A 20,259-nucleotide genomic window follows, 5' to 3' on the forward strand; every position below is an offset into this window, starting at 1 on the left:
ATGTCTTCCTCAACCTCACTTTGCAGACAGGGGCATTGGCATGCTGGAACAGGTTTGTCCTAGGCCCCTTAGTTCCAGTGAAGGAAATTGTAATGCTATAGCATCCAAAGACATCTTATGCAGTTGTGTGCATCCATCTTTGCAGCAACATATTGGTGAAGGCTTATGTATGGGTGTGATGGTCAAGTGTCCACAAAATTTAGGCCATATTGACTACTTTCACATACCCATAATGCTTTGCGCCTGGGGGGGGTAACCAGGTGCTATATTTGTTTACTAAGTTAGATAACCTCAGTCATTTCTTCAAATTCACATGGTGAAAAATGACTTTTCCTGATTTAAAGTTTTATAGAATAACTAAATAAGCCAAGCATTGAAAAGCATAGTTAGACAGACAACACACAACTGTTCTGCACACTTCAGTGATGGAATAAAGTCTGATCCAAGTCACGAAGCCTACAATCCCTCTGTCTTTGTGTTTAGTCATAAGTGCAAAAACTGAAAAGCAAGGACAAGTCAAAGAACTGAAAAGGACAATTTTATTGAAGCATCAACTCCCAACACGTTCAGCACAGTGGGATCCGACCACCGTGTAGTTTGTGCCAAAATCAGACCGAGTCTGAGAACATCCAAGGCAGACAAGATAAGATATGATTGGCAGCAGTTTTCTACTGACTTAGAACTACAGCAGAAGTACACAGTTACCGTCAAAAACAGATTCCAGGTATTGGAAGAGGGAAATGGGACGAAGTATGGAAAGTTTGTCAAAGCCAACAGACAAGCTATGGAAGAATGCCTGCCCAAGAAAACAAAAAGATTCCTCAGGTCATCAAATTCAGAAGTGGTTACAGCCCACCAGGAAACACTGGTGGCACAGAATCAGTATGAAAACACCAATACTGAGGAGGATAGAAAAGCCTGGTCTCAAGCACTAAGAAATCTATATAAAAAGTGTATAATCAAGTGAGAGAAGCGGAACTTGAGGTACGAATACAAAACATCGAGGCAGCCTATGGTGTTCAGAAATATGGTGAGGCATGGAGGACAGTGAATGAGATTACTGGTAGGAAAAGAGCTAAAGAAGGTCAAATAGCGGGATCAAGCCCTGAGGAACAAGTTAGCACATGGTTCTCCCATTTCAAGAAACTCCTCGGCAATTCTCAAGAAGTAGAAGACCCAGACGAGGAAGTTCCAATCATCTTTGAAGACCTTGAGATCAGTGATGACCTGTTCTCTATAGAAGAGTTTAGGAAAGTGAAATCTTCATTAAAAACCGGGAAGGCAGCTGGTCCGGATGACATACCACCTGAAGTATTCAAGTCATGTGACTTTGACGACATATGTCTAGACTTCTGCAGTCAAGCTCCGATCAATGATCGGAAACCTGAACTATGGTCCTTTGTGAATATCATCCTTGTACCAAAATCTGGAGACTTGTCAAAGACTGACAACTACAGGGGGATCAGCCTGAGTTGCATAATAGCCAAAATGTATAATCGGGTGATTCTAAATCAAATCAGGAGCGTAATTGACATCCGACTCAGAGTAAACCAGAATGGTTTCTGCCCCAAAAGATCTACAGTGGCCCAAATACTAACACTTAGAAGAGTGTGAGAGTTGGACCTTGACAGTTATTAGCTTTAACTTAGAAGGAGTTAAAGCTAATAACATCAAGGCTGTCTTAACCTTCATTGACTTCAAGAAAGCATTTGACTCAATACATCGAGGTAAAATGATGCGTATTCTGAAATCTTATGGGATTCCATCAAACCTACTACAAGCAATTGAGAAAATGTATACAAACACAAAGGCCAACGTCATCTCCCCAGATGGAGTTACAGAGATGTTTGACATCACAACTAGTGTGCTGCAGGGTGATACATTAGCTCCTTTTCTGTTCATAATTGTGCTAGACTATGCTATGAGAAAAGCTATGACTGGGAAGGAAGAAGATCTGGGATTTACTATCACCCCCCGAAGATCTAGAAGACATCCTAAAGTAGTACTGGCCGACTTAGACTTTGCAGACGACATAGTGCTACTATCAGATGAGACTGAACAAGCTCAGGAATTACTGCTAAGAGTAGAAAATGAATGTAAGAAAGTAGGTCTTGGTCTGAATGCTAAGAAAACAAAATCACTAGCTTACAATATTGAAGATCCAAGAGCATTGCACACAACAGATGGCACTGAACTTGAATGGGAAGACGACTTCAAATATCTAGGATCTTGGGTTGAAAGCTCAGAAAAAAAAAGACATCAGCATCAGAAAAGCACAAGCCTGGAAAGCCTTGAATGGTATGAAGGAAATATAGAGGTCCAATATGAGTAGAGAATTGAAAACCAGATTCTTCATAGTCACCATTGAATCAATCTTACTCTATGGGTGTGAGAGTTGGACCTTGACAGAAGCACAAGGGGAACCCCCCCCGCTAAATGGGACATACACTAGAATGCTACGGAAAGCCTTAAACATTCACTGGAGCAGTCATACATTGAACCAACAACTTTATGCAGATCTCCTGGCAGTCAGTGACAAAATTGCTTCACGTAGACTTCAACTTGGTGGTCACTGCTTTCGTCATCCAGAACTGAGTACCCACAAACTGGTTCTCTGGGTGCCCACACATGGGCATCGTAATAGAGGAAGACCAAGGACCACTTATGTGGATACTCTAAAAATGGACACTGGAACATCAAGCACTGGAGAGTTGGCTTCCCTGACGATGGATGGGGATGTCTGGCGAGAGCATGTGGTTTCCCGCCTTCTGGCGACGAAGTAGTAGTAGTAGTAGTAGTATCAACTCCCAAAACAAAGCACATACGATGCAGTGTAAGTAAGCTGACATGTACTTCCCCTTTTAGTGTTTATATAGGGAGATCGATCGTAGTATTTGACCCTGTAGTCCTAACAGCTTCCTCTAACAGCCCAAAGATTGTTGTAATCTGGTAGCATATGAGCTCTAGGAAAATCAGAGTGAAGGAAATCAAAATCAACTTAAAAAATAAATGACAGTTCTACTTTGTTTACAGTACTTACTTGACTGAGTGAATTCCTTGCTGGTGTTCCCATGCACAAAGCATTTTGTATTTTCTTATGGCTTTCTCATTGTAACCAGCACCCAGGAAAAACAATTTCACTGTGGATTCTTCTATAATCAGTGTTGATCTTTCGAAGCTCTTCTGCCAGTCTTAACTTGTGCAGGTAAGTAATTGCTGGAACACCCGTGTTGACAGATGGAGAAGGCTGCTGACTGTCACCCGCAGTCAAGAGGTCCAAAGCGTTCGATACAATATTTACAAGTGCTTTTTTACTGATTGATTTCTCAAAACCCACAGAAAAGGCTTTGCAGATTTCTTTAAGCTTTGATTTAGTTATTTTTTTTTTCAGGGTGCAGGCACTTACAGATGCAGGCACAGGGGAGAGTGGGGACAAGCAAACTGCCAACTGAGCCAAAACAAAGAGCAGGAATCGTAGTCAGAGTAACGGGCAGGGGTCAGTCGATTGGCAAACAGGATAACGCAGAGAAAACAATATAGAGAGGTCAGGGACTGAACGTAGATAACGGTCTAAACACGGGAAGTCAGCCAGAAATAAACAGCTTGGTAAAGTTAGGCACAGAAACACTAAACAATACTTCACGAGCTGGGATTAAGTAGGCGAGGTGATTGCTGAGGAATGAGAGACAGGTGCAATTAGTAATCAGGTGACAGAGGGCACTGTGAGTCTTGGGTGTTGTAGTCCAGAGCAGCCATGTTTGGAAGCTGTTCTGAGCTTGTGTTTTCAACGCCATTACTGACAGTTTTGACACTTCTTTGAAGGTTTTAGTCAGATTTAAATTCGAAAGATTACTGTCGTGTGCGACGCCGTGTTGTTTTAGTTTGCTTATATTTTGGTTAAAACCCCCCCCCCCCCCCCCCCCAAGGCGCAAAGCATTATGGTTAATGTGAAAGTGGTCAGTAGTGTACGCCCCCATTTACCATTATCCATGCTGGGTTTGGGCCCAAAATCTAACATTTTTTTACTCAACACTTACACAACACTAACTGAGCTTAGATGATCCAGTGTCATTTGTTTATTCTTCCATTTATTTGGTGAGTGTTCTGCAAATGTCTGTGTGACTAACCACATTAACTAAGAGCTATTGTATCAGCAGGGTTCCTGCTGGTTTCTTAAAAATGTTCTCCACTTTTTCCCTTGAAAACTCAAGTCAAAGAAATATTCTTCACTTTTTTATTTTTTCTTCACTTAGTCTGTATTTTTCCTTAGTTACTGACTTATCAAAGCAGATTTAATACAGGTTTATGCCAACCAAACTGGCACAATTCAAATATTTGTACAGATACAGGCCTCTCCATTCCATATAAAATTTGGGCTCCATTCCAGCCCCTAATAAGAAAGACTTGTTTCTGGACACCCTGTGCACCATCAAGCTAAAATAAACCTCTTTAGTTTGAGCTTACTTACAGTGGTGCTTGAAAGTTTGTGAACCCTTTAGAATTTTCTATATTTCTGCATAAATATGACCTAAAACATCATCAGATTTTCACACAAGTTCTAAACATAGATAAAGAGAACCCAGGTAAACAAATGAGACAAAAATATTATACTTGGTCATTTATTTATTAAGGAAAATGATCCAATATTACATATCTGTGAGTGGGAAAAGTATGTGAACCTCTAGGATTAGCAGTTAATTTGAAGGTGAAATTAGAGTCAGGTGTTTTCAATCAATGGGATGACAATCAGGTGTGAGTGGGCACCCTGTTTTATTTAAAGAACAGGGATCTATCAAAGTCTGATCTTCACAACACATGTTTGTGGAAGTGTATCATGGCACGAACAAAGGAGATTTCTGAGGACCTCAGAAAAAGCGTTGTTGATGCTCATCAGGCTGGAAAAGGTTACAAAACCATCTCTAAAGAGTTTGGACTTCACCGATCCACAGTCAGACAGATTGTGTACAAATGGAGGAAAGTCAAGACCACTGTTACCCTCCCCAGGAGTGGTTGACCAACAAATATCACTCCAAGAGCAAGGCGTGTAATAGTCAGCAAGGTCACAAAGGACCCCAGGGTAACTTCTGAGCAACTGAAGGCCTCTCTCACATTGGCTGATGTTAATGTTCATGAGTCCACCATCAGGAGAACACTGAACAACAATGGTGTGCATGGCAGGGTTGCAAGGAGAAAGCCACTGCTCTCCAAAAAGAACACTGCTGCTTACGTAGTGGATGTTCATTATGTCTAACTATTACAAATATTTTAAGTTCGTTTCTTAGACAAGGATATTTTTTAAGCTTGTTACCTTGTTAACAGTTTCGGCGAGAATCTCCCGCCTTCTTCAGAAACAGTCGGTTCTTGTCTGCAGTTTGCTAAAGATCACGTGAGCAAGCCAGAAGGCTATTGGAAAAATGTTTTGTAGACGAATGAGACTAAAATAGAACTTTTGGTTTAAATGAGAAGCGTTATGTTTGGAGAAAGGAAAACACTGCATTCCAGCATAAGAACCTTATCCCATCTGTGAAACATGGTGGTGGTAGTATCATGGTTTGGGCCTGTTTTGCTGCATCTGGACCAGGGCGGCTTGCCATCATTGATGGAACAATGAATTCTGAATTATACCAGCAAATTCTAAAGGAAAATGTCAGGACATCTGTCCATGAACTGAACCTCAAGAGAAGGTGGGTCATTCAGCAAGACAATGACCCTAAGCACACAAGTCGTTCTACCAAAGAATGGTTAAAGAAGAATAAAGTTAATGTTTTGAAATGGCCAAGTCAAAGTCCTGACCTTAATCCAATCGAAATGTTGTGGAAGGACCTGAAGCGAGCAGTTCATGTGAAGAAACCCACCAACATCCCAGAGTTGAAGCTGTTCTGTATGGAGGAACGGGCTAAAATTCCTCCAAGCCGGTGTGCAGGACTGATCAACAGTTACCGGAAATGTTTAGCTGCAGTTATTGCTGCACAAGGGGGTCACCCCAGATACTGAAAGCAAAGGTTCACATACTTTTGCCACTCACAGATATGTAATATTGGATTATTTTCCTCAATAAATAAATGACCAAGTATAATATTTTTGTCTCATTTGTTTAACTGGGTTCTCTTTATCTACTTTTAGGACTTGTGTGAAAATCTGATGTTGTTTTAGGTCATATTTATGCAGAAATATAGAAAATTCTAAAGGGTTCACAAACTTTCAAGCACCACTGTAAGGTTATTTTAGCATGGAATTATTCAAAAGAGGTATTAGGATTCCCTTTAGCCTTTACTTCAACACAAAAGTTGATTTACAATTGAACAGAGTCAAGAAGAATCTTGGAACAACCAGCAGTGAAGGAATCTGAATTTCTTGTTGATTTACGAACCGAATACAGAATGACACCACACTTTTCATCATGCATTAGCCACGGGGACTCAACATGCCATGCCCCTGAAACGTAGAGCCCTTCAGTCGCTTACTGTGGCTGACAGCACTTTCACTTTGTCTTTTTTCTTTTTTTTTCTTTTTTTTTTATAACCAACCCCTGTATTATTGACACTGTCTGATGTGCTTGGGGACAGTAGGGGCTCTGAGTGTGCCTACCCTGTGGCTGTTTCGGTCCTTAAATCATCTTCAGTGCTTGAAGAAGCCCGTCCAAAAAACTTAATCAGCTTAGACTGTGCCATTGTTTGGTTCATGCAGACATAATTACACCACCACACCAGGCCGATTAAGACACATTGCAATTGGTCAAAAGCTTAGCACTCATTTGGTCAATACGTGTAGTTGATTTTTATTGGTCACATGCACATTGTTTACATTCTGGCTTCCCGCCATCTCTTCACTGGGATTGGATTTCGGCAAATGGAGGGATTTGTGGAGGGAATTCTAGAGAAGATGACATACATTAATCACTGTGACGACTGCTAGTAATTTTCTCTTCATCACTGATAGATTATTTTCGTCAATGATGAGTGTGACAAGCGCCAGCGGGAACCCTGTATCAGGACCAGTAATCGGTACTACAGTATATACTGTACTGTATACTGTATATACTGTATATCCAGCCCTCACCATCAACTTTAGTAGGAACACCTGTACACCTGTTCATTTATATAGTTATCCAATTCGCCAATCTTGTGGCACCAGCACAATGCATAAAATCATGTTCAGAAGGTATGCAGGCTGAAAAATCTTGGCGAGAGAGATCAGAAGAGAATGATCAGACTCGACTGAGCTGACAGGAAGTCTACAGTAACTCAAATAAGCACTCTTTGCAACCATGATGAGCAGAAAAGCATCTCAGAATGCACAAAACATCAAACCATCAGGTGGATGGCTTACAACAGCAGAAGACCACATCAGGTTCCATTCCTGTCAGCCAAGAACAATAATTTGAGGTTATCATATGAATATATCACTCAAACTGGACAGTTGAAGACTGGAAAATGACCAGGTGATTTTTTTTTCTTTTTCCCTTAATCTGCAACAGTTTTGGGTGAGCCTCTGCCAATGATAGCCTCAGATTCCTGTTCTTGGCTGACAGAAGTGGAACCCAGTGAGGTCTTCTGCTGTTGTAACCCATCCACCTCCAGGTTCTATGTGGTGTGCATCTTGAGATGCTTTTCTGCTCACCATGGTTGTAAAGAGTGCTTATTTGAGTCACTATAGACTTCCTGTCAGCTCAGGCCAGTCTGATCATTCTCCTCTGATCTCTCTCATCAACAAGGCGTTTCAGCCTGCAGACCCTCTGCATACTCCATGCTGAGATGCTTATCTGCTCACCATGGCTGTAAAGTGTATGTTATAGTACCCTTCCTGGCAGCTCGAACCAATCTGGCCATTTCCTCTGACCTCTTATCAACAGAGTGTTTCCTCCCACAGAACCGTCACTCACTGCCACTAAACTCTAGAGACCGTTGTATGTGAAAATCCCAAGAGATCAGCAGTTTCTGAAATACTCAGTCCAGCCCATCTGGCACCAACAACCATGCCATGGTTAAAGTCACAGAGATCACATTTTTCCCCATTCTAATATTTCATGTGAACATTAACTGAAGCTCTTGACCTGTATCTGCATAATTTTATGCATTGTGCTGCTGCCACATGATTGGCTGATTGGATATCTGTGTAAATGAGCCATTGTGCAGGGGTTCCTTTTAAAGTGGACAGTGAGTGTATACTCTAATACACCTCAGCGCTTGATTGTAAAAAAGTTTATAGTTTTACTTAGCTTCCTGAAAAATCTGTTCCTAATCAAGTTTGCTTGGTATTTGATAGATTTCACAGTGTTAGCAATAATTTCACTGAAAAGCATGCAATAGACTAGAATGTAGTCCCTCTATAGACCCCTTGCACTGACATCACACTTACATTAGCAACTGTTGCTACCCTTGTCCTGAGGGACAAATGAACTCTGTTTACATATTGAAGACGAGCTATCTTAAAGATGTCAGGCGTTTGTAGTTCGACGAAAACTACAGCTAAAAAAACTTTACTACCAGATTACTTGGATAATCTAAGTCAGAAAGAAGCAAAGGATAGATATACGTGGAAATTAAAGTTTATTAGTGGTTATGATCTGTACAAAATTCCTTGAAATGATTGGAGTGACGATCTGTGGCCTAGTGTTAGCAACATAGATGTTGGAATGTACCTTCTCACTGCATTTTCTCTGTCTTAATAAAAAATTTTTTAAAACCTTATTGTTTGCTGGAAGAGACGAGCAGGGAGGATTGAGAATTGAGCAGCTGTGGTTTGTTTATACCCTATAATAAAACTTGTAGCATCCTAGCAACCCCTGCAAAGATGTACAAAAAAACAAAAAATGCTACTTAGCTGGGCAAAATCAATAAAGGATTTATCTTGTAGTGTCTTGATCCCCATATCTTTAACTCAGTCACATATAAAAAGCTGTAGGCCTCCATGCTCTTCCAGGCTTTCATCTGTTTGTCCGTGTTGAACGATGTCTGCAGCACCAGGTAGTTTGAGATGTCAGGGAACTCAATGGACAGATAAATTTTCAAATCATCAGAAAAATCCTTCTTTATTAGTGTGTAAGGATCTATCCCATTGCAAAGAGCAATTTTCTGAAGGCATCTTGACCATGCATTGGCCTCTAAACTGCAAAAATAGTTGGAGATGGTTTCACTAGCTCTTTACATAACGGCAGCCAAATTGGTTTGTCACACCAGTTCATTCACCAGAAGTAAACTCACAAGCAAAAGTCATGTGTCTGAATACAACCTATATCCTATTCCAGGTTAACCACTTGCAAAGAATGACCAAAAAACCTTTAACTCCGTGGATTGTCAGTGAAAAAATGGCAAGAGTGTGCCCAGACACTGTGACTGTATGGCAGGCCCTTAGAGAGAGCTGTTCTCACATAGCAATAATGTTGTGGGCTGTCAAATCTAGAAAGAATCAAAGGGATTCATTGACAGTTACAGATAAAAAGGCATACTGGGTTCTTCTCACCACTGTGAAAAAAATCTCCTCCTCCTGGATCAGAGATATTTTCTTTCTAAAGAAATGCCCAAGTCAAGTTCCTAAGCCACAGTCAGAAGTTCAAGACAAAGTTCCAGGGAGATGGTAATACCTTTTATCTTTTTCTCTATTTGAATGATTGGAACAACCAAAAAAATGCAGAAATGAATCATATTTAAGACAGATTAAGCCTTGCTTACAGGAAAGACAGTGTCTGGTTGTCCCTCAGGAGAAATTATCACATAATGCGTGATGTCATGCGCAAGGGGTCTATACATTAATAATTGTCTAACAGGATATGATGACCTTTTATGAATTGAACATGTTTTTGCTATCAGATTGTGCCAGTGGTGGGTCTGTGAGCAATTCCAGTGTTCGAGGCACCCGGTCAGAAGCGGAGCTCCAAGAAATGATGGACAGCTTGCAGCGAAGGAAGGCAGCTGTGGAAGCTAGCATACGGGCTAATGCAGAGCGCCACCCCTACCTCAGCCTGTCCCCTCCACCTAGTCCTCATTCCACTAAATCACTCCTTCAAGAGCATTCGTCCCTCTCGGTTCGAATCCCTTCCTCCTACAGTCTCATTATGCCTCATTCCACTCATCATTCCGACTGCCCAGTAAGCCCAGTCTACACCCATACTCACACCTTCCACCAGTCTCAGAACAACCTTTCACACTTTCAATGGTTTGACAGCTGCCGACCCAGCACAGCTGGATCTGATCTCCCCATGTGGAATAGTACCTCCTACACATCAGATGCTTTTAATGTATACTACCGTGGCCCTAGTGGAGCTGCAAGCATGCCCTCCAGTCCTAGGCTGGGCCGAAAACTTCTAGCACGAGATGGAGATGCCATTAATGATCCTCCCCCTCGCCAGAGGAAATATTCCACTGGTTCTCTGAATGGGTTAGGAGGACACAGCCGTTCCCTTCCCAGGCTGTATCGAGGGGATGCTCCTTCCCTCTCTCTGCCTCCTCAGCGCTCACCCAGGTCAAGATGCAGCCTCCCATCCCTTGACCACCCTCCAGATGTGACTGTAACATCCCTGAGAAATTATCTTGGCCTCAAGAGGACACTCTCATTTGGGAAAGGAGGAGTAGGTCCAGGGATGGGCCAGTGGACAGGCAGCATCAATTCACTAAGCAGCAAGAAAGAGCTTCGAGATTACCATCAGAGACAGAGAGACGAGAGGTTACGTGAACAGGAGGTGGAGAGACTGGTGAGGAGTAGTGTAGTATACACACATACTTAATAGGGGTGTAAATCTCCCTTTTTCAGTTGATATGCATTTTGATATGTCATATATGATACCTTACCAAAACTATACAGTTTATTGAGTAACGATTTAATGCCCTTCTATTCACTACTCAGCCACACTGAATTTATTCAATTCTGGCCTTATCCAATTACATTCATAACACTTAAATATAACATGCATTGATGTGTCCGAGGTTTAACTCTCTAAGGAACAACAATTTCAAACATTTCTTCATTATCTTTATTTTTATCTAAGAATTGGTGCTTCATTTACACTAACTGGGCACTTTAAATAGGAACTCGTTCTTGATTCTGATTCCTGTTCTTGGCGGGCAGGTGTGGAACCCAATGTGGTATTCTGCTTTTGCATGCTGAGATGCTTTTCTGCTCACCATGGTTGTAAAGAGTTGCTATTAGTTGCTATATCCTTCCTGGCAGCTCAAACCAATTTGGCCATGTTCCTCTGACCTCTCTTGTCAGCAAGGCATTTCCACCCACAGAACTGTCGTTCACTCAATGTTTTTTGTTTTTCGCACCATTCTGTGGAAACTCTAGATACTGTCATGTGTGAAAGCCCCAGGATATCAGCAGTTTTTAAAATACAACCCCAATTCCAAAAAAGTTGGGACACTGTGTAAAACATAAATAAAAACAGAATGTGAAGATTTGCAAATCATGGAAACCCTATATTTCACTGAAAATAGTACAAAGACAACATATCATATGTTGAAACAGAAATTTTATTGGTTTTTGGAAAATATATGCTCATTTTGAATTTGATGTCAGCAACACGTTTCAGAAAAGTTGGGACGGGGCAACAAAAGACCGAAAAAGTTGTGTAATGCTAAAAAACAACTAATTTGTTTAATTGGCAACAGGTCAGTAACATGATTGTGTATAAAAAGAGCATTCCAGAGAGGCCGAGTCTCTCAGAAGTAAAAATGGGGAGGGGTTCACTGCATGTGCATAGGGTTCACTGCATGAAAGACTGCATGGGCAAACAGTGCAACAATTTAAGAATAATGTTCCTCAATGTAAAATTGTAAAGAATTTTGGGATCACATCATCTATGGTACATAATATGATTAAAAGATTCAGAGAATCTGGAGAGAATCTCTGTATGCAAGAGACAAGGCTGAAAACTGACATTAGATGCCTGTGATCTTCAGGCCTTCAGATGACACTGCATTAAAAGCAGATACGTGTCTGTAGTGGAAATCACTGTATGGGCTCAGGAACACTTCAGAAAACCATTGTCTGTGAAAACAGTTAATTACTGCATCCACAAATGCAAGGTAAAACCATACATAAACAAGATCCAGAAACATTGCCACCTTCTCTGGGCCCGAGCTCTTTTACAATGGACTGAGGCGAAGTGAAAAATTGTCCCGAGGTCTGATGAATCAAAATGAGAAATTCTTTTTAGAGATCATGGACACCACTTCCTCCAGGCTAAAGAGGAAAGGGACCATCCGGCTTGTTATCAGTGCACAGTTCAAAAGCCAGCATCTGTGATGGTATGAGGTATTAGTGCACATGATATGGGTAGCTTGTACATCTGGGAAGGCATCATTAATGCTGAATGATGTATATGTTTCAGAGCAATATGCTGCCATCCAGACAAAATCTTTTTCAGTGAATGCCTTCCTTCTTTCAGCAAGACAATGCCAAACCGATTTCTGCACATATTAAAACTGTATGGCTTCGTAGTAAAAGAGTCTGGATGCTATACTGGCCTGCCTGCAGGCCAGACCTGTCTCCCATTTGGCGCAAAACATTTGGTGCAAAGCATCTGGCACATTATGAAGCACAAAATACGACAAAGGAGACCCCGAACTGTTGAGCAACTGAAACTGTATATCAGGCAAGAATTGGACAACATTTCTCTTTCAAAACTACAGCAATTGGTCTCCTCAGTTCCCAAATGTTTATAAAGTGTTGTTACAAGTAGAGGTGATGCAACACCGTGGTAAACATGCTCCTGTCCTAACTTTTCTGAAACGTGTTGTTGATATCAAATTCAAAATGAGCATATCTTTTTCAAAAATCAATAAAACTTATCAGTTTTAACATTTGATATGTTGTCTTTGTACTATTTTCAATGAAATATAGGGTTTCCAAGATTTGCAAATCATATTCTGTTTTTTATTTACGTTTTACACAGTGTCCCAAATTTATGGAATTGGGGTTATACTCAAACCAGTGCATCTGGCATGAACACCCATGCAACAGTGAAAGTCACAGAGATCACAATGTTTCCCATTCTGATGTTTGAAGTGAACGTTAACTGACGCTCTTGATTTGTACCTGCAAGATTTTATGCATTGTGCTGCTGTCAAGGGATTGGCTAATTAGAAAAGTGCAAAAAACTGCACATGTATGAGTGTTCTTAATAAAGTGGCCGGTGAGTGTATGTAGGGTAGTGAACTCTAAAAGAAACTGGCAAAACTGCATGCACAATTTCAGTGAAAGTTTTAATTGAATGGTATCTGCCTTGAGTGAGTCCCACTTGGCTTCCTCAAGATTGTTAAAAACCATGAAAAAGTCCACAGCGTTTTTTTTTTTTTTATCAGCAGCTTCTGATGCTGGTGCTAGAGTATATTAAAGGAATTCACACCATGTTTCAGACTGTATTAATTTAATTAACTCTTGGTTTATGCAGTGGGATTTGGATATATAAGAGCTCTGTAAACTTTGGAGGATGGAGGATTTCACTATTTAAGGAATGTTCCTGCTTTATTCTGTCTACTGCATCTATAACTGATATGATATTTCCATGTGACTCACTGTAATGTTAAAAACATTTTAACTGTTCTCACATATAACAGATTGTGCTGACTGTCCCAACACCTTGGGATTCTTTTCTAGGATAGAGATGAGTTTGAACAAATTCTGTAAAAAACAAACAAACAAATGCCTTCATTAGGGCCTGAGCAATGAGGTGCAGGACATAGGCTTGCACGGTAGGTGCAAAGCCCTATTGTTTTTGGCATGTTTTTTCTTATTAGTGCCCGATCACTGAGGTGCAAAGCCCTATTGTTTTCGGCATGTTTTTCTTATTATTATTATTAGGGCCCGAGCACCGAGGTGCAGGGCTGCACCATAGGTGCAAAGCCGTATTGTTTTCGGCCTGTTTTTCTTCTTATTTATTTATTATTATTAGGGCCCGAGCACCTGCACCATAGGTGCAAAGCCCTATTGTTTTCATCCTGTTCTTTATTATTATGGCCTGAGCACCGGAGGTGCAAAGCCCTATTGTTTTCGTCCTGTTTTTTTATTATTAGCGCCTGAGCACCGTACCATAGGTGCAAAGCCCTATTGTTTTCATCCTGTTTTTTATCATTAGGGCCCAAGCACCAAGGTAAAGGCCTATGGCCTGTACCGTAGGTGCAAAGCCCTATTGTTTTCATAAGGTTTTCTTCTTCTTCTTCTTCTTCTTATTTTTCTCTGCGGGAGAACTCATTTTTGAGGCACTTACGATGCTTGAAAACTCATGAATTTTAGCACACTGATCAAATATGCATAAAATCACAAATTTACACTGATCAAGGGACTGGGCGTGGTCCCGGAGCTCTATACCGCCCCCAAGAAAAAGCTATGGTTGAGATGAAGTTGCTCGGATCGGCACGAGATTTGGTGTGATCGATACTCTTGTGATACAGGACAAAGTTCACTTAGTTGTATTTGACTCCACCCAACAGGAAGTCAGCCATGTTGGATGAAATGCGGGATTTTGAAATTTTCCTGGGTTGTTTTGAGGGGCTTAGGATGACTAAAAAATCATGAAATTTTGCACATACATTTGTCCTATGATACAATTTGAGGTGATATGGTAAATTAGTCTAGCTGGGCTTCATTAACTCCATAGTGCCACCTAGTTCAAAAATACAGATTTGACACCTTGTACATATTCGAAAACTCATGAAATTTGGTACACACGTAAGTCATGCAAACTGAAACTCATCCATAGGGGCTTGACCCCAGGTGTGTCCATGGGACTCCATAGTGCCCCCATATGTCATAGAGACCGGTATATAGTTTCACCTATCCGTGTCAAATTTGGAAGGTGTGTGGAGTGCCCCTAGATGAACAAAAGTGCCTATACATTGCATCAGCCATAATCAATAGGAAGTGAGATATTTTTGGTTTTGTGTGTTTTGACACAATACATTTTAACGTACTCCTCCTACAACCCCGATTCCAAAAAAGTTGGGACAAGGTACAAATTGTAAATAAAAACGGAATGCAATAATTTACAAATCTCAAAAACTGATATTGTATTCACAGTAGAACATAGACAACATATCAAATGTCGAAAGTGAGACATTTTGAAATTTCATGCCAAATATTGGCTCATTTGAAATTTCATGACAGCAACACATCTCAAAAAAGTTGGGACAGGGGCAATAAGAGGCTGGAAAAGTTAAAGGTACAAAAAAGGAACAGCTAGAGGACCAAATTGCAACTCATTAGGTCAATTGGCAGTAGGTCATTATAGGTCATAGTAGGTCATATACTCAGGACTGGGTATAAAAAGAGCATCTTGGAGTGGCAGTGGCTCTCAGAAGTAAAGATGGGAAAAGGATCACCAATCCCCCTAATTTTGCGCCGACAAATAGTGGAGCGATATCAGAAAGGAGTTCGACAGTGTAAAATTGCAAAGAGTTTGAACATATCATCATCTACAGTGCATAATATCATCAAAAGATTCAGAGAATCTGGAAGAATCTCTGTGTGTAAGGGTCAAGACCGGAAAACCATATTGGGTGCCTGTGATCTTCAGGCCCTTAGACGGCACTGCATCACATACAGGCATGCTCCTGTATTGGAAATCACAAAATGGGCTCAGGAATATTTCCAGAGAACATTATCTGTGAACACAATTCACCGTGCCATCCGCCATTGCCAGCTACAACTCTATAGTTCAAAGAAGAAGCCATATCTAAACATGATCCAGAAGCGCAGACGTCTTCTCTGGGCCAAGGCTCATTTAAAATGGACTGTAGCAAAGTGGAAAACTGTTCTGTGGACAGATTAATCAAAATTTGAAGTTCTTTATGGAACTCAGGGACGCCATGTCATTCAGACTAAAGAGGAGAAGGACGACCCAAGTTGTTATCAGCACTCAGTTCAGAAGCCTGCATCTCTGATGGTATGGGGTTGCATTAGTACGTGTGGCATGGACAGCTTACACATCTGGAAAGACACCATCAATGCTGAAAGGTATATCCAGATTCTAGAGCAACATATGCTCCCATCCAGATGACGTCTCTTTCAGTGAAGACCTTGCATTTTCCAACATGACAATGCCAAACCACATGCTGCATCAATTACAGCATCATGGCTGCGTAGAAGAAGGGTCCGGGTACTGAACTGGCCAGCCTGCAGTCCAGATCTTTCACCCATAGAAAACATTTGGCGCATCATAAAATGGAAGATACAACAAAAAAGACCTAAGACAGTTGAACAACTAGAATCCTACTTTAGACAAGAATGGGTTAACATTCCTATCCCTAAACTTGAGCAACTTGTATCCTCAGTCCCCAGACATTTACAGACTGTTGTAAAGAGAAAAGGGGATGTCTCACAGTGGTAAACATGACCTTGTCCCAACTTTGAGATGTGTTGTTGTCATGAAATTTAAACTCACCTAATTTTTCTCTTTAAATGATACATTTTCTCAGTTTAAACATTTGATATGTCATCTATGTTCTATTCTGAATAAAATATGGAATTTTGAAACTTCCACATCATTGCATTCCATTTTTATTTACAATTTGTACTTTGTCACAACTTTTTTGGAATCGGGTTGTAGGTGGTTTGTTGGATTCATGCCATATTTGGTTTACATCATCTCAAGATGTTGCTGATGTTAAATTGCGAAGGGATTTGCGATATGTCGCAAGATGTTTAAATTGCAAACCAATACATTTATACAGTACATTACGCCACGCAAACAGGAAGTGAGTCATAAATTCACCATGCATTCCCTGATACGGCTCAAACTTCACAGGTTATAGGATATGATGGATCAGAAGATATCCACATGCCCAAAGACACCCTCTGGTATAGCGTCACCATTTACACATGGACAGTAATGACTCCATTGCCAAAACATGTTACTTTTTGATGTACTCTTCCTAGGTGGTTTGTTGGATTCATGCCATATTTGGTAAACGTCATGTCAATATGTTGCTGATTTTCAATTGCGAAAGGATTGGGCTGTATTGTTTTCAGCATGTTTTTTTTTTAATTAATATTCTTTTTCTATAATTACAGATTTGACACCTTGGAAATATTGGAAACAGTGGCGTGCACAGACATTTTGGGGGACAAGTGCTCTGGGGGGAAAAAGGGCACTTTTTTGCGCATGTGGAACACCTTATTATAAAAGTCTGAGATTTAACCCTCCTCTTGTCTTCAGGTCGCCACTGACCCGTTTTAGTTTTTAAAGGTGTAAAACAACCACTTAATGTTAATTTATTACATCAAGGCTTTTTGACTTTGCCAGGAATCTCTAGTTGAACAAAATAGAAAAAGAAATTTTTGTTTTCCTAAATCTGAAAATGGTCTAGCAAGAAATATAATACTTATGTGCAGTTGTTTCTGTATGCAACGGGCTACTTCACAACAAAATAATTACAGCTTGGGCTTAGAGGGCAAACAATACATTTTCACTCGATTCATGTGTTACCTGGCTGGTGGGGTAGGGGAAGAGCTGACTGACTGCCCGATGTGTTGTCTGCGCTACGACAAGGCCGTGGCTTCCAGGATGCTATGCTGCTGCAACCTCACATTGAATGCACTGCACGCTTGTTCACGTGACAGAGCAAGAGAGACAGAGGTCCGGTGTGTGTGCGGAGGGGGCACACATCGGGACATTATTTTCACACACGCTTTTAATGCCGCGGCTTTTCTAAAAGATCATGTCGACATTGGCCTCAGTAAACTGTAAAAAAAAATTCAAAAGGGCACTTTTTTAGACAGAGGGCAGAGGGGCAGGTGCTTGAGCACCACCTCGTGTCTATCTGTGCACGCCACTGATTGGAAAGCTCAAGAAATTTCGTGTACTCATGAAAATAAGGCAAAAGTTGATTTTTCTTAGGTTACTTGTCTTGGTTGAGGCTAGAAGACACCATAGTGTCCCCTAAAGTGTTAGATTCAAATTTATAGCTTTGGATGCCGCATTGAGACTCCTACCCGGTATACAGTTTCACCTATCTGTGGCAAATTTGGTAGGTGTGTGGAGTGCCCTTAGATGAAGAAAATTGCATATACCGTACATTGCATCAGCCATACTGAACAGGGAGTGAGATATTTTTGGTTTTGTGCGTTTTGACATGTGTTACATTTTGATGTACTCTTCCTAGGCAGTTTGTTGGATTCATGCCATATTTGGTATATGTTATGGCAAGATGCTGCTGATGTTAAATTGTGAAGGCATTTACGATATCTTGCAAGATTTTGAAATGGCAAACCAATAAATTCATACGTTACGCCACGCAAACAGGAAGTGATTCATAAATTCACCATGCATTGCTTGATATGGCTCAAACTTTACAGGTTATAGGCTATCATGGTTCAGAAGATATCCACATGCCCAAAGATACCCTCTGGTATAGCACCACCATTTGGACATGGACAGAAATGACTCCATTGCCAAAACACGTTACATTTTGATGTCCTCTTCCTAGGCGGCTTCTTGGATTCATGCCATATTTTGTATCAGTCATGTCAAGATGTTGCTATTTTAAGTTGCAAAGGAATTTGAGATATGTTGCAAGATTCTGAAATGGCAAACCAATAAATTTATGTTACGCCACACAAACCGGAATCGTGTCATAAATTCACTGTGCATTGCCTGATATGGCTAAAAATTCACAGGTTATAGGATATGATAGTTCTGATGATATCCACATACCCAATTTGACCCTCTGATATAGCACCACCATTTGGACATGAACAGTCATAACTCCATTGCCAAAACATGTTACAATTTGATGTACTCTTCCTAGGCCCTTTTTTTGGTTCTTTCCATATGTGGCATATGTCATGTCAAGATGTTGCTGCTTTTAAATTGGGAAGGGATTGGTCCGTATTGTTTTCATCATGTTTTTTTTTAACTTATTTTTATTATTTTTCTATAATTACACATTTGACACATTGAAAATATTCAAAACCTTAGGAAATTTTGTGCACTCGTGAAAATAGGGCACAAATTTATTATTCTTAGGTTAGTTGCCTTGGGTGAAGCTAGAAGACATCATAGCGCCCCCTAACATTTTGGATTCAAATTTATAGCTTTGGATGCCACAATGTTCATTCGATGTTCATGAGTTTTGGAGGGAACATTGTCCTTGCGAAGATGAACATATTTCTCTTTGGTTTGCATTAGCTCCGCCCTCAGCCTTTTGGCTAAGATCAAGTGTAGTATCTGTTCTTATCGGTTTAATATCTGATACATCCCCTATCCGGGGACCATATATTAAATTGATTTTTGGGACAGGGAGATGGAATAAGGGCTTGCTCCATCCACTCCACGCATCGACCCAGTATTGCAGTATTCCTGGGAATGGTACACCTTCTGGGGTGGCATGGTGGTGTAGTGGTTAACATGGTCGCCTCATAGCAAGAAGGTTCTGGGTTCGAACCCAGCGGCCGGCAAGGGCCTTTCTGCGTGGAGTTTGCATGTTCTCTGCGTGGGTTTCCTCTGGGTGCTCTGGTTTCCCCCACAATCCAAAGACATGCAGGTTAGGTTAATGTGGACGGCCTTGAGCAAGGCACCTAACTCCCAACTGCTCCCTGGGCACTGTTAGCATGCCTGCCCACTGCTCTGGGTATGTGTGCATGTGTGTGTTCACTGCTTCAGATGGGTTAAATGCAGAGAGGAAATTTCATAAGTGCGTGATGAATAAAGTTGTGCTTTCTTTCAACAGGAAGTCAGCCATTTTGTAATTTGTGATGTTTTGACCTATTTTTTACATACTCTTTCACACTTCTCCTGCACAGCTCATCAGTTTTCTTTAAATGTTGGGTGGAATAAACTTCAGATACACACAACGATAAATTGCGAAGGAATAGTGATATCTCAAACAAGAATATAATGGTGGCCAATGTTGAATGGAATATGGGATTTTCAAATTTTCCCGTGCTGTCCTAAGGGGCTTACGATGGCTAAAAATGCATGGAATCTACATCTGACATTTGTTCTGGGATATCGTTTAAGTTGATATTGTAAATTAGCATAGGTTTGCTTCATCAGCTACGTAGCACCCCCATTTCAAAACTTTTTGCTTTGATTTCCACACAGCTCATTCGATGTTCATGAGTTTTAGAGGGAATATTGTCCTCACTAAGGCAAACATATTTCCCATTGGTTTGCATTAGCTCCGCCTGACAGGAAGTCGGCGATTTTGGAACTTAGGATAAGAGAGCATTGTCAGCAAAACAGCCTTATCAACTGATTAATTAATTACATAGTTAATATTAATTAATAAAAATTAATTAATAAATTAACTCATTAATTAATTA

At 40.7% G+C, this 20,259-nt stretch overlaps 1 protein-coding gene and 1 non-coding gene across 9 annotated transcripts in view; both read left to right on the forward strand.

The window, feature by feature from the left end:
- The window catches only part of phldb2a (pleckstrin homology-like domain, family B, member 2a), a 321,471-nt gene that overhangs the window by 80,285 nt on the left and 220,927 nt on the right, over positions 1-20,259 (forward strand). For 7 of the 8 annotated variants that reach the window (XM_060909198.1, XM_060909201.1, XM_060909202.1 and 4 more), the window contains one exon: positions 9,810-10,690. In XM_060909198.1, the coding sequence (XP_060765181.1) occupies positions 9,810-10,690 (881 nt within the window). Of the gene's footprint in view, positions 1-9,809; positions 10,691-20,259 lie in introns of those variants that run through there. The other variant, XM_060909203.1, reaches the window with a different exon arrangement.
- LOC132873891 (U2 spliceosomal RNA) lies at positions 19,124-19,314 on the forward strand. The gene has a single exon (XR_009651607.1). It is a non-coding gene; the product is annotated as a U2 spliceosomal RNA (small nuclear RNA).

Source organism: Neoarius graeffei, chromosome 25 (assembly GCF_027579695.1).
Source record: "Neoarius graeffei isolate fNeoGra1 chromosome 25, fNeoGra1.pri, whole genome shotgun sequence".
In the NCBI taxonomy this organism is placed as follows: Eukaryota; Metazoa; Chordata; class Actinopteri; order Siluriformes; family Ariidae; genus Neoarius; species Neoarius graeffei.